At 32.3% G+C, this 15212-nt stretch overlaps 1 protein-coding gene across 12 annotated transcripts; it reads right to left on the reverse strand.

The window, feature by feature from the left end:
- Positions 1-236: 236 nt before the first annotated feature.
- On the reverse strand, positions 237-12379 carry LOC136226291 (uncharacterized). 12 transcript variants are annotated; one of them, XR_010687680.1, is made up of 10 exons: positions 12220-12379; positions 10988-11798; positions 10751-10915; positions 7994-8283; positions 5198-5672; positions 3526-3740; positions 2525-2656; positions 861-908; positions 674-769; positions 237-581 (listed from the first exon to the last, which is right to left on the reverse strand). XR_010687680.1 is itself a non-coding variant. In XM_066014681.1 (4 exons), the coding sequence occupies exons 2-4, from the start codon at positions 11018-11020 to the stop codon at positions 5544-5546; spliced, it is 327 nt and encodes a 108-aa protein (XP_065870753.1). In that variant the 5' UTR covers positions 11021-11798; positions 12220-12379; the 3' UTR covers positions 3748-5543. The 12 variants fall into 12 exon arrangements, 2 of the variants coding, with proteins under 2 accessions (XP_065870753.1, XP_065870751.1); XR_010687679.1 differs by having other exon boundaries at positions 5198-5663; positions 6357-8283; XR_010687678.1 differs by having other exon boundaries at positions 6357-8283.
- Between the last annotated feature and the right edge of the window lie 2833 nt (positions 12380-15212).

A 15212-nucleotide genomic window follows, 5' to 3' on the forward strand; every position in this document is an offset into this window, starting at 1 on the left:
ATGGTTATTCGGGGACAGCGGATTTCTCCTCTAGTAGGTGTTGAGCTTAGTTTCTTTCATTTTTACTTTTGTTTTCCTTTCCTAGTTCTGTTAGTTCCAGTATTGTAATCTTGTTGCTTTTGGGGCAAAACAAAACCTTTTTAACCTTTCTATATTTTTCTTCCATTCCCCTATATGGTGTTTTAAAATATAAGAAATTGCTGAGAAAAAAAATTAAAAAAAAACAATCATATGTATTAATACCACTGCAATTTACAACACAATTTCAACAATTTTAGTATGTACCAATATCACTGCAAACGAGAGAAATGGAGAAGCAATAATAGCAATATTAACTTCTGTCTATACGGTAACAGAAGAACTTTTCATTGTCTAAACTTACTCTTAGTTCATAATTCTAAGACCACAATTTAGCCTTCTCTTTTCAAAATAACAACATTTATTTCATCAAGGTAACAAAATGATTAAAAGAAAACTCTTCTGCATGCTAAGCAAATTATACTAAAAATAATCTAACCAAGGGCAAACCACATTCTCACCTGATGAATAAATGGCTCCATTTGGCTAAATAAGTCATATCCCTAAATATAAACAAAGAAAATCATTGAGCCACACAAAAGAGCACTTAATGCATATAGAATAAAGTTGTTGCTAATGGATGAAAAAAGAATACCAGCTTAAAAAATCTCAGTTGAGCATCCATAATAGCACTTATTGATTCCAAAAACTCTTACTTCTTTTTTGCTTCAACATTTACAACTGCATTAACCTGAATTCCTTAACAAAGAATTGGGTTCATTAGAAAAATAATATACCGAACATTTAGCAAAAATTCTACATAGAATGGCACAGAAGCGCACTAGATTAAAGCGGCTTCTCTCAAAGGCAGACTTTGAATTCTGCAAACCCTGTAAAAGAATGGATGACATTTAGAGAAGAGAAGCAACATATAAATGGAATGAAATAAAATCAAAGCTAAAAACAGCTTGTTCAGCAATATATTTTGAACAAAAACCAGTTCGCGGGTTTCCACGTAACAGACTAACAAGTTTAGCCAATTCTTGGATAAGAAGTAACATAACATGTAAATTCTACTAAACCGCATCAAAGGCAGAAGAAATTTATTTTATTTCTATAAAATACTGATAACTAAAAGTATTATTAACTTTTTCCTCCCTAAATTCATTTATACATAATACATGTATTTTTTTTTTGTTCCTTTAGTTCCTGGAATTTTTTTATTTTATTTTAGAGGGCGAGCCTTGGCGCAACGATAAACGTTGTTGTCGTGTGACCAAGAGGTCAAGGGTTCGAGTCTTAGGAGTGGCCTCTTGCCAAAATAAATTGGCTAGGGAAGGCTTGCCCCAGTACACCCTTGTGGTGGGACCCCTCCCCGGACCCTCGCTCAGCGGGGACGCATAGTGCACCGGGCCGCCCCCTTTTTTTATTCTCGGAGAAAGAGATTAGAGATGTTCACTACCCTTACAAATACATAAAAGAAATAATATTCTTCTAGCGAAGTTATAGAGCTAAGCAAGGTTACATGTATCTTTTTGTTATTCCTTACTAAATGGGCTGAACTGGTGTTAACATAATAAATTATGCAGAAAATGAAAAATGATATTGACTAGTTAAATTTGAAAAAAAAGAAGCAAATGATTTTTATCACTGAGATATGGAAAAACTCTATTTACTGCTGCCTTCTAGAAAACAATCAGATCATAATTACTTCTGATTTACGTGACTACATATAAATTATCAATGAGAAATAAACTATTTAGCTTACACTATCAATTAAAAGGTGCCAACAAAATATATAACCTTGTATACATGAACCCAAAAAAAACACTTTTCTATCTCTATCTAGCACACCACCACAAACGAAATATTATTGAGCATTTGAGCTTGAAGTGAGGGGAGGGGAGGGGAGGCAAATGTAGTCTTAAGTAGTGCTGAAAAATTTAAATAACCAGATGGAAGCAAACATGATATAATTTCAAAGCTTTTGTTATAAGAGGTTAAGAGACTGTCAAACAATCGACATAAAAGCTCAAACCTATGAAGCACGGACTCTTCCCTGTGGTAGGAGTGGTGGTGTTGGACTCGCCGGACACGGCCGGATTCGCACCCGACACGGAAAAAGCGAGTCCCCTGAGGTTTTGAATTCCGACTCGGCAGGGACACGGATGTAGGTGAAAATAGGTAAAAGTTTAGGGTTTCTTTTAAGATCCTTGAAAGGAGAGGGGTTTAAGACTAAATATAGAAACCTAATATCTGTCTTCTCCGTCTGCACATCATTGCCCCTATCGTTTTGCGAATTTACCCATAATAATATTGTAAAAAACTATTAAAATGCTATTAAAACGCTAAAATGTGTCTGTCTTTCATGATGCTGCAAGTTTGTAATCCTTCGCATTTATGTACTGATCCCCATAAATAGATTTCCAAAATTATGCAAGCCTAAATCCCTAATTTTCAACTAAGATAGACTGATCATAGTTGATTAAGATAAAAGAACACGTACCATTGACCTACTACCCTTATTCCTGTAATAGAACAAAGTCCCTTGACTGTCTAATACAAAGAACCTTCTCTTCCAATCCATCCTCGAACTAGCAGAACGTTTTAATAGATATCCTTGTTTGAGAGTCGTGACCTAAAAAATGGACAAAGAAAATACCTCAGCAACTATTTTTTCTATGACTAGAAAAGACGGAAGTGTTTGATGAAGTATCATATAACTTGAATTAACAATTATTGAAGTGTAAGTAAATAATTTGCACAAAATGCTTTCATTCAGCTCTCAAATTGTGCTATGAAGCTCCGAAAAAAAAATTGAAGCATGAAACTAGTTCCATTATATATTACAATTGTATTTATTTGTTTTAAGAAGCTAGCTTTAACTTAAGTAAATCATGAAAACGTTGGAGAGAGAGAGAGGGGACTGCAATATTTTTCTCAATCTTCTAAGAAAAAAGAATATTGCGGACGTAAGAAAGTATCTAGCATAAAACACAGCATGAACCAAATGCGCTTGCACCAGGAATTTGCTATCACTCGTTGCCTTTCCCAATAAACCATCTTTCAAGCATATCAAACGTCAAACATTCAACTCAATCTTAATTATAATATGCTTAAAATTACTATCAGAACAAGGATGACTTAACATGTTTTTCAAGTTTAAAACAAGAGAAAACTGAGAGAGTCCTTGTCAGAGAGAAAATAGTTAAAGAACAACTAGTGTAGTCTTGGAGACTACCTTTTGGTTTTGGAACAACAGTTTTATACTATGGTCCCACTACTGATCACAAAATTCATATCAAAAATTTCGTAACACTCAATGCAAATTAAGGGTAACAAAGGGCATCACATGAAGTGAGCATTCTATTGGTCGGTGGTTTTCACCTGGTCAGTGAACGACCAAATTCACTTGGTCAGTCACTGACCAGGTGAAAATTACTGTCTATTGGTTACACGATCTTGGGGGGGAGGGTAGAATAGAAAAGTCGAAAACCAATAACTTACTTCCCCATTTGCAGTATACTTCGTAACTGCTTCTACGTTTCTATACGAGCTCAAACCAACAACACGGAGACCGTCAACACTTGTTGAAGGCTCTGTATCACTAAAAGCATGATTATTTTCATACTCAGCCTGGGCTACGAATTCCTGAATCCGTTTTGCAAGTTTCTCTTGTTCGGTATTAGCAGTTCTTTCGATTGCTGTGCATAAGTTAAAACCTGTTTGAGGAAAAATATTCATCATAAATTATGTTTCCTTGAAAGTCATGCCAAGCTTGTCCAATTTAATCACTCAGACAAAACATAAGATTTCTCAATGAACTTGTGACCATGTCAATCTATCACCCAAAGACGCATATACAGTGATTAAACATAAATCAACGTGTATCAAGTAAATCATTCAAATAAAAAATGCTATTTGAAACAGGGTTAAAGTGATTAAAATGCTTGAAGTCTAGATATGTGGCATTTGCATATTCTGACTGAATGAAGTATATAAACTGGAAATTTGATCTTTATATTTGCAAAATAATAGAACTCAATATTCAGCCTTATTTAAGCCTACAGTTCCCCACAAATTCCTTCTCTATTTTTAAATCATGGACAGAAAAAGCAAACCCCTGCTGCACAAATATAATGCAATTACCTGCAGCTTTTCTAGTTGATCACAATTGCGTTCTATTATCATACATATTTCTCTGTTTTTCTTTTTGTTCGCCAATAGAACCATTGTCCATTGATGCATCCCTAACTCGTTCTGTAAACTTGATATTCAAGGTGCTAGACAAGCACCAATTACCCAGTTGGTTACTTTTTGAGTGAATGTGAATGAGATATCCAGGAGCAACCATAGTTGCACCACAAAATATTATATCCAACTAGGAGTTAATGAATGAACTCAAAATGTAAATTCAATTGGGATGGACTAAATCCATTCCTTTTTCCCATCCACCAAGTACGAGGCCCTAAGCCTTTGCAACTCTTTCCTCTGCACCATCTTAGTTCTATTTGTTATCGTATCTTCTACAGTATCAATATGTTCTGCCTTCCCTTATGATTCAAATGCCTGTTACAATAAACAGACAAAAAGAAAAGGAAAGGGAGATGGATGTGCAGAGAACCTAATTGATTTTAAATGCAGCAAAATGCCTGTGATGTAGCCAAAAAAATTTATACATTAATTAACAATTAAGGGTGCGCATCGGTTTTGATTTGGGTCGAAAACCAAAAGCTGAATTACCTTAAAATACAAAACCTAATGGAATAACCAAATAACAATTGCCAAAATATCCGGCTCAGATTGTTCGGTTTCGACTTTTGGGCAAAACAAAACCTTTCTATATGTTTCTTCCATTCCCCGATATGGTGCCAACAAAATATCAATGAGAAATAAACTATTTAGCTTACACTATCAATTAAAAGGTGCCAACAAAATATATAAGCTTGTATACATGAACCCAAAAAAACACTTTTCTATCTCTATCTAGCACACCACCACAAACGAAATATTATTGAGCATTTGAGCATGAAGTGAGGGGAGGTGAGGGGAGGCAAATGTAGTCTTAAGTAGTGCTGAAAAATTTAAATAACCAGATGGAAGCAAACATGATATAATTTCAAAGCTTTTGTTATAAGAGGTTAAGAGACTGTCAAACAATCGACATAAAAGCTCAAACCTATGAAGCACGGACTCTTCCCTGTGGTAGGAGTGGTGGTGTTGGACTCGCCGGACACGGCCGGATTGCGATGAACGCCTGAGCACTCGATACACAACAATACACCAAGATTAAGAGACGCCAATCAGGATCAGGAGCACTACACTCAGCAGACAGATCATTTCCAGCAATTTTTCTAAGAATTGCAGAAACACAATCAGCTCTAGTAACTTTCATGTCATCTTCCGAATGTAAATGACTTTGTAGTTGTTGAACAGCAGATGGAGATCCACTTCTATTCTCATGTTCCAGATGTTTCATCCTTGGAAGGTGGTGTGATATTTCACATATGCGAAACGTATAGGTATCAAATTTCCGTATAAACACTGCAGACAACAACCTGTTGTAGAAGATGAAAGTTCAAAAGTGATGCAATAACTCCTCTAATTTTATTTACCCAATCCATTCTATAAGCTCCACTCTCAGCCTGACAAGACTAGAAAAAGAGACGAGTCAAATGATTTTTACATAATATTGCTAACTCATGATCAATCTCAATTGAATAAGAGAGAGAGAGACAATAATCTAAGAAAATATCAAATTTCTGAATAAATACTGCCATTCTACAACTCTGTTTATGGCATATATCAATGTGATGAAATAATTGAATAAGATAGTGTATATTTAAAACTATTAAAACAGTTGCTGAAGTGAGATGGCAGAGATGAAGAAGAAGAGGTTATTCTGAAGTGACAATCATTAAACCAAATATATTTCACCAATGTTTAGGAAGTAGGAACCCTCTAAAGAATATGGAAGTATGTCTAACAGTAACATAGTTCTCTCATATTTCATATAGTTTATTCTAATGTAATCTAATCATATTTCAAAAGGAGTTATTTACCAAGTAATCCCTGGTTCTTAGTACTCCAATACCCTTAAAATTTATTATGTCATTTCTACTCTTTATAATGCTTTGCATCCTGAGCGGATCCAAATATGTTGATATCAACAGAATTTTTGTTGCAACATAATTAAGTGCCTATTATCCTCATCAGATTTCCATCCGTTAGACATAAAATAAAACCTAGATGAATACACAAGTTGATCATCCACAAAGTAAAAGCCTTAAAATATTAAAAATAAAAAATAAAGATGTGCAGAACCAATATTATATCACCTGCAATGTGTACGATTTCGATGGAGATATTATTCTGAAGCATAGTCTTAGATCGGTGTCATCTGATCTTGAGTCAATCTTCAAGGTTGAAGTGTGAAGATCAATACTATGGCAACCTAGGTTTCCCTCACTAAGTGAGGATGCTCTGTTGTTGTGCCTTGAACGAAATCTAGCAAAGACACAGTTTTATACCATGGTCCCACTATTGATCACAAAATTCATATCATGCTTGAGGAAATTTCATAACACTCGATGCAAATTAAGGGAAGGAAAGGGCATCACATGCAGTGAGCATTCTATTTGGGAGAGAGGGAAGAAAAGAAAAGTTGAAAACCAACAACTTACTTCCCATTTGCAGCATAACTGCTTCTACGTTTCTATATGAGCTCACACCACACCAACAACACGGAGACCGTTGAAGGCTCTGTATCACTAGACTAGAAGCATGATTATTTTCGTACTCAGCCTGGCTTCTGAATTCCTGAACCCTTTTTGCAAGTTTATTTTGTTCGGTGGTCATTAAAATAGTTTTTGATCCAATAAAATCACTAAACTAGCAAACTTGTGTCATGAAAGTCACTATAATCGGATTCCACTATCTAGGCCACCAGAAAGCTAACAACGTGACTACCATATCAACAACACCTGACACATATATTTAACATGTGTTGTCACGTGGCAGATTTTTGGATGGTTAACATGCTAATCCAAAAAATGACCTATGCAAATGGATTTTTAATGTGTTTTGGGAATTTGAATGAGTTTCACAAAAAAAAAAAAAAATTAATGTGTTTAGGGATTTTGAACAAAAGGATGCCTTTATATCATAATATTGATCTAACATAAATCACCATGATTTGTCCAAACCAATACAAGTTAAATATGTTGAAAAACTACATCCTGGATGACCTGTGAAGAATTAAGTAATAGAACAATTCAATGAACAAACATGTTGTCAGAACTCATATGAACATTCTGGAAAGATGAAATTATACGTTCAGATAAAAGGGGAATGAAATTCAAGAGAACGGAACTGAATGTAAATATAATTATGTGAGTTTGATGGTGAGCGTGTCTTACAGTTCAATCTCAGTTACCATTTGCTAACATGTTTTGTGTCTTATCTTTCTACATTTTGGAATTGTACATAAATACTTGTTTTCTTTTGTGACCCAAAACATTCAGATAATCTATCTCAAAGGTGTCTGCATCCCAATCTCACTCTCCACTCCCATCCTTTCTGTTACTCATCTTAGGCCCTACCATTGCAAAATTATCAATGTTTAAGAGACCTAACTGCACTTATTGTTGTCTAGACATTGGCATCTTTAGAAATCATGTTTTTGTATTTCACATATGATGAAAAGTTAAGTTCATTTCATGTTAACTTAGTGTCATCATCTGTTCTTGCTTTCAGTTTATTTCGAGTCATATTGATCTAAATAAGGTATTGATGCTGACCTGACTTACCCTGCTTCATAATTCAATAACTGTGTTTGCATGCGCCTAGTCATATTCCAAAACTGCTAATATGATATTATTCAGGATGAGTGCTAAATTCTATTTGGATCAATTAAGTGAAATACATAGGATGAGATTGTTGCTGTAAAATGATAGAAATTAATGTATTTCCATACCTCTGAATATAACATGTTTTTGGTATTCAACCCCAGAAGTTTGAGACAATTAACCCAAAACATTTCCATGTTACTGTTTGTTTCTGCAGATTCTTACTACCAATGACTAGATATGGACCTGCTCAGCCACTGCCAAGTCCAAACAAAAATATGAGCTTTTGATATGAACAAATCAGATATTCATATGCATCTCGGAACTCACTCCAAGAATACTTCGACCCAAGCCTGGTCGGAAAAACCACCTACCGAATGGAAAATTGTGGTCGGTATGTGGCGCCTATGGAGATCCGCTGATAATCATCCATCCGAAATGTTGATTATGCCACGTATCAGAAATTGAATTGAATGGAAAACAAATAAACATATTGGAAAATAGGGACAATAGATTTTTTTCCCATTAACATGTACAACTAATGCAACAAAATTGTATTCCACTATGTTCGTTGCTCGAGCAAAGAGCCTGCCAGCCCCGACGACCATAGCACATCTCGTGCACCGCCACGTACACTCAGCGACCATCCCATCGATATTCTAAGGAACGTTAAATTCTTGAAAATTTTCGTTTTAAGGTCATTTTGGTGTTGTTTGGGTAGGGAAGATTGTGAATTTTTAGAGAGAGAGAGAGCTCCAATAAATGTGATTTTGGAAAATAAAAAATGTGGTTTCAAACAACTTTAATTCTTGAATATTTTCATTTTAAGGTCGTTAACGGTCATTTTAAGTAGTCCGTTAACCGGTGTTAACAAGTGTAAAGTTCAGAGGGTCAATCAAATTTTTTGGACGAGTTTGGGTGGTCGATGTATTAACCCTTAATATTATTGTCGTGTGTCTTACATATTTTAGTTGCCTTACATACCTATATTAAAGCATGTGTGATCTTTTTGAATTTTACTGATTGTCTTCTAATCTTCTATTTTAACTCAATTCAAATGCATAATAAACACAAATGCTCAATTACTAGAGAAGATCTTAATTTTATTAAAATAAAATATAACGAGTTCTACATCGACTACTTCGAATTATAAATACGAATTACACCAAAATAATAATAAAAAAAAACTTCTAAAAAACTTGTACTAGTTTAGATATTCTACGCTGATTAGAACATAACAACTCTACCAAGGCATGTTGAGAACACCTTGAAAAGTTTGACAACTTTTGAAAAACTTTAATAAAAAAATCCTTTCTACTATCTTCTATTACTACAATCAATTTTTCTAATACTGTTGCATTCAGTTCATTAATCAGTTCAGTTCAGTAATTTATCGTTACTTATTATAATTATAATTATTTTTTATTTTTATTATTATTAGAACCATTATTATTCTTATAAACTTTTTATTTTAATTATTTCTATTTTTAAAGGATTATATTATTATTTCAGTTTCATTAGAATTTAGTTCAGTTCAGTAGCATTCAGTTCAGTTCAGAGTCTTAATTTATATTTGAAGATTCTTTCGTTCGTAATTATAATTGTTCGATAACTCAATCTCCGACACATTTTTTCTTAAAAGAATCTACTAATATCGTATTTCATTTTGCAGGGAAAAATGGTCAGGCATCTTCAAGTCTTTCATGGGCAACAAGACTAAGAATTGCCAAAGGAACAGCCAGAGGATTAGCCTACCTCCACGAATGCAGCCCGAGAAAATTCGTCCATGGCGACTTAAAACCATCGAACATACTCCTCGACAACGAATTCCAGCCTCAAATCTCCGATTTTGGCCTAAACAGACTAATCAGCATCACAGGAAACAATCCCGCTTCATCCGATGGCTTCATTGGGAGCGCTTTACCTTACTTAAAATCAGTCCAAACTGATCGAACCAACAATTACCTTACTTAAAGTCACTATAATCGGATTCCACTTTAATTCTTGAATATTTTCATTTTAAGACCGTTAACGGTCATTTTAAGTAGTCAGTTAACCGGTGTTAACAAGTGTAAAGTTCAGAGGGTCAATCAAATTTTTTGGACGAGTTTGGGTGTTCGATGTATTAACCCTTAATATTATTGTCGTGTGTCTTACATATTTTAGTTGCCTTACATACCTATATTAAAGCATGTGTGATCTTTTTGAATTTTACTGATTGTCTTCTAATCTTCTATTTTAACTCAATTCAAATGCATAATAAACACAAATGCTCAATTACTAGAGAAGATCTTAATTTTATTAAAATAAATATAACGAGTTCTACATCGACTACTTCGAATTATAAATACGAAATACACCAAAATAATAATAATAAAAAACTTCTAAAAAACTTGTACTAGTTTAGATATTCTACCAAGGCATGTTGAGAACACCTTGAAAAGTTTGACAACTTTTGAAAAACTTTAATAAAAAAATCCTTTCTACTATCTTCTATTACTACAATCAATTTTTCTAATACTGTTGCATTCTCGAGAAGGAAACGAATAAAGCTGAGAACAAGGCTACATTCATCATCACTCTCCGAAAGACCAATAATTTCAACTGTCTTTAGATGCGACACCACGCAATTGAAAACTCTTTCTTCTCTATTCCAATAACTCTTTTGAGGACTATTCAAGTTTGGAAGATATGTAGTTCTTTCAGACTGTAGACAAAGCTTAATTAGTCAAAAGATTTAGTTAATTATTATAATAAAAAGTTTGGAAAGTGTCTGGTTATAGGGATAGTAAGCATAAAGTGTGTTAACTAACTTTTATTTCCACATTACAGTACATGTTAAGCAAGTTGAAATGACATAAATGATTGGTTCCGAATACTTTTACCTTGTAATGTGGTAGCTTTATAACTAATTTCTCGAGCTCGTGTAAACTGTGAAGGGCAGATGCAATTTCATCCCGATGCTCTTCAAAATTTGGATTATCCAAAGCTAAGGATTTGTTCTTCCGCAATAGAGAAGATAAATTGCCTATGTGTAAATTAGATAGAGTCTGCAAATATAATATTAATATATTAATACAAAGCATTAAAAAATATGGATAATCTAATTTTAAATACCTTACCTGTATCATTTTACTCCCGAATTTCAGCTCCATGAGACATGGATGAGTATAATGACGTTCAAAATCAATAGTAGCATGAATTAGAAATGGAGAATTTATTGATATAGGCTCATAGCAAGCATTCAAAGGACTCAAAAGCTTCAACTCCTCAAGATTTGGACAAGAAATTTGAACAGCAGTAGTACTAACATTTTCCAAGACCAATTTTTTCAAAGATTTAGAAAAAATAACATACTTATGATACTCATAAATATTGGTTAATTCTAGGGATTCTAGGGACGGACTCCCACATAAAATATTTTCAATCGTATCAGGTGGAAATATGCAATCTGTTATACTAAGTGCCTTGAGATGTGCCCAACTCACACAAGACACGACATCAAAATTACAATTATGAGTGTGCAAAATCGATAACTGCGTTCAAGTTACTGGTGAAACTTAACTCCAAAATGAGCTCCTCCACATATTTTCTGATTGCAAAATCGATAACTGCGTTCAAGTTAGGAGTAGGATCCAAAATACTGAAATAGGTATGTATGTGGAATTTCTGGATTTTAGAGCAGTCATGGAGAAGTAGGGTATTGTCAATAAATTTAGAAATTTTTTTAAAAGACATACGATAAGATCGGAATTTGAGAATGGGAAGACGAGTCCATTGATTATAAAAACTCTTCGACAAAACAGAAGGATAGCTTCTTTCGTTGATGGCAAAAAGCAGGGGATATGTTGAATGAGGGAATCTGGTAAAGCACTGATACGATCTTTCGACATTATCCAGGAGAATAGCAAAAGCAACTGAAGCTGAGAGCAACTGAAAGAAATAGCAAAGAAAAAAGCAGAGAATCGTGTGAATAATAACTAGATTATAGTGTATGGAAACTAGGGGTCTGCTTAGATGAGGTTTCACAAGGTTTATAAGGGGAGGGGAGTGAAAGGAAGATTATTTAGAGAACCTCATATCCCACCAATTTGGTGGGATTGAAATCGAGATTATTTCAAACTTAAACTCCACACAAATCAAGGATTGAAAAATAACCTCTATTTAACTCTCACTTAACCTTCATTTAAACTTAAACACCTTCTAAATCAAGGTTAGAAAAATAACCTCCATTTTAAACTCCTCTCCAATCAAGGTTAAGAAAATAACCTCCCTTTGATGAACCTCATCCAAGCAGATCCTAGGGATTATAGTAATTAAACCCAAAAAATAATTAAACAATCGCAACTTGTACCTGAAACTTGGTGATGCTCTTCGATTTGTGAGAAAAGAGAGGAAAAACGATGGTGTATATCCTGCGGTGCGGTTAGGAAGAGCATCGAATCTAGGGTTAAGAAGAGCCCTGTTTAGCTTGAGGGAAATACAGGAATGAAGGCAGAGAGGTATGCATCTTCAAGATCCAAAAAGTTCATGAATAAACCGCCGTTTGCTATCGTCTATTTATTTAGGGTTAAGGTACAAAACTACCCTTAACGTTCTGGGCCATGAGTAATTTTATTCCTAACGTTTAAAATGGTGCAATTTTACCTCTAATATTGGAAGCCAAGAGCAAATTTACCCTGAACGTTAATAAATTGGGTCAATTTGAAAAATAATTCATCAAATTGTCTTCTCGGTTATGAATCTTGTTATCTATATTTCGTACGTGTATTATTTTATCAGTAACAAATCACAAACATTCGTTGGGATGTAAAAAAAATAAAAAAAATATATTGTCTTTTTGTATGGATTAGACAAAAAAAAATGCAAAAAATTCACCGAATTTATAAATATTAATCTCAAATTCTATTATTAAATTATAAAAAACATTAAAATCATTTTTTTAGAACGAATTATTATGTAATTGGTGCAAAATAATGAACAAAATATGTGTGTTTTATAATAGTGTCTGAAATTGACCCAATTATCAACGTTAGGGATAAAATTGCTCTTGACTTCCAACGTTAGGGGTAAAATTGCACCATTTTAGACGTTAGGGATAAAATTGCTCCTGGTCCATAACGTTAAGGGTATTTTTGCACCTTAACCCATTTATTTATTAAGCCAGGAGGAGATTAATGGAATTAAATTGAAATAATGGAAGGTTAAGTATTAAGTTAATTTTATTTGGAAGTTATTTTTTTAGGTAAATGGATTAAATGTTTACTTCATCTAACTTCCAAATTAGGAGTTAACGAGAGTAACATAAAGTTTTCTAAAATGGATAAGGTACCAAAATAGGCTGAAGATTTTTGGAAAAGTACTAATTTAGGCTTAACGATTACAAGATAATATCAATTTAGGCTTAACGTTTACAATATAGCATCAATTTAGGTCTCAAGTATAAAATAGCATCAATATAGACTTAAAGTTTACAAAATAATACGAATTTAAACTTAACGTTTACAAAATATATACAATTTAAGTTAAATGTCATAATTAAATTAATCATATTATATTATTTTCTTATTAATTTTATAAGTTATCTTTTTATTTAGATCTATATTCTTATTTATTAAGATACAATTAATTAATATTCTTATCCATTAAGATCTTGTATTTGTTTTTTATCAATAATTCTATTACTGCTAAATTTTATTGCTTATGTAATATATGCAAACTAAAAGTAATTGAATATGAATACTGACATGTATTAATATTATTTTAACTAGATATTCAATTACTTTTAGGGTAAATTCTATAGCTACTTTGTTGGAAACAAAGTAGATATACTTTATATTAGTATCCAATAGTAATTGGACATGTGTTAATTAAAATTAATAAAAAAGGTAACCTGCTGTAGCAGGTAATATTAACTATAGAAATTTTAAAGATTATTAATTACAAGGTAAATAATATATAGGTCCCTATATTTTAATTTAATTACTATTTAGTCATTATATGTTAATAATACACTATTCAATCCTTAATTTTAGCTAAATTCAACAGTTTAGTCCCTTATAGAGGACTAATCTGTTAAATAATTTAAAGATTTAAGTGATAAAACTCTTGATCAACATAAAAAAATCAGAACTAAACAATAAATTATTAAAATATGAGAACCAAACAATATGTTAGATATTTAACATAGGGACTGATAAAATAAAATATTTACCTAAAATTCATAGGTTTTACGTAAAACTCTATTTTCACAGGGTTTGTTAATTTTTTTCTCCTAAAATAAAAAGGTTACGTAAATTTAGTCAAACTATACGTAAATTATCTAAAAATAAAAGATTTATGTAAGTCCAAAGGTTTTACGTAAAATTCAAGGTTTGTAGATTTTTTCTCCTAAAATAACAAGCTTACGTAAATTTAGTCAAACCTTACGTAAATTATGTCAAAAAATAAAAGATTTACGTAAAATTCATTGGTTTTACGTAAAACTCTATTTTGACAAGGTTTGTGAATTGTTTCTTCTAAAATAAAAAGGTAACATAAATCTAGTCAAACTATACGTAAATTATATCTAAAAATAAAAGATTTATGTAAAATTCATTGGTTTTACGTAAAACTTTATTTTCACAAGGTTTGTGAATTTTTTCTCCTAAAATAAAAAGGTAACGTAAATTTAGTCAAACTTACGTAAATTATATCCGAAAATAAAAGATTTATGTACAGTTCAAAAGTTTTACGTAAAATTCTAATTTTCATAAGGTTTGTCGATTTTTTCTCCTAAGATAACAAAGTTACGTAAATTTAGGCAAACCTTACGTAAATTATGTCTAAAAATAAAAGATTTACGTAAAATTCATAGGTTTTGCGTAAAACTCTATTTTCACAAGGTTTGTGAATTTTTTTCTCCTAAATAAAAAATGCTTCATAAATTTAGTCAAACTATACGTAAATTATATCTAAAAATAAAAAATTTACGTAAAGTTCAAAGGTTTTACGTAAAACTCCAATTTTCACAAGGTTTGTGGATTTTTCAACTAGAGTAAAAGGGTTACATAAATTTAGTTAAACCTTACGTAAATTATGTCTAAAAATAAAAGATTTACGTAAAATTCATAGGTTTTACGTAAAACTCTATTTTCACAAAGTTTGTGAATTTTTTCTCCTAAATAAAAAAGGTTACGTTAGTGAAACTATACGTAAATTATATCTAAAAATAAATGATTTACGTAAAGTTCAAAGATTTTAAATAAAACTCCAATTTTCACAAGGTTTATGGATTTTTTAACTAAAGTAAAAGGGTTACGTAAATTTAGTTAAACCTTACGTAAATTATGTCTAAAAATAAAAGAT

The sequence above is a fragment of the Euphorbia lathyris genome, chromosome 4, assembly GCF_963576675.1.
Source record: "Euphorbia lathyris chromosome 4, ddEupLath1.1, whole genome shotgun sequence".
Lineage (NCBI taxonomy): Eukaryota > Viridiplantae > Streptophyta > Magnoliopsida > Malpighiales > Euphorbiaceae > Euphorbia > Euphorbia lathyris.

Coding starts and splice junctions, on each gene's coding strand:
- LOC136226291 (XM_066014679.1), bottom strand. CDS start 11,020: ATGGAGCTGAAATTCGGGAGTAAAATGATACAG. Junction 10,916..10,987: donor TCGGGAGTAAAATGATACAG/GTAAGGTATTTA, acceptor TTATATTTGCAG/ACTCTATCTAATTTACACAT. Junction 10,573..10,750: donor TAAAGCTACCACATTACAAG/GTAAAAGTATTC, acceptor CTTTGTCTACAG/TCTGAAAGAACTACATATCT.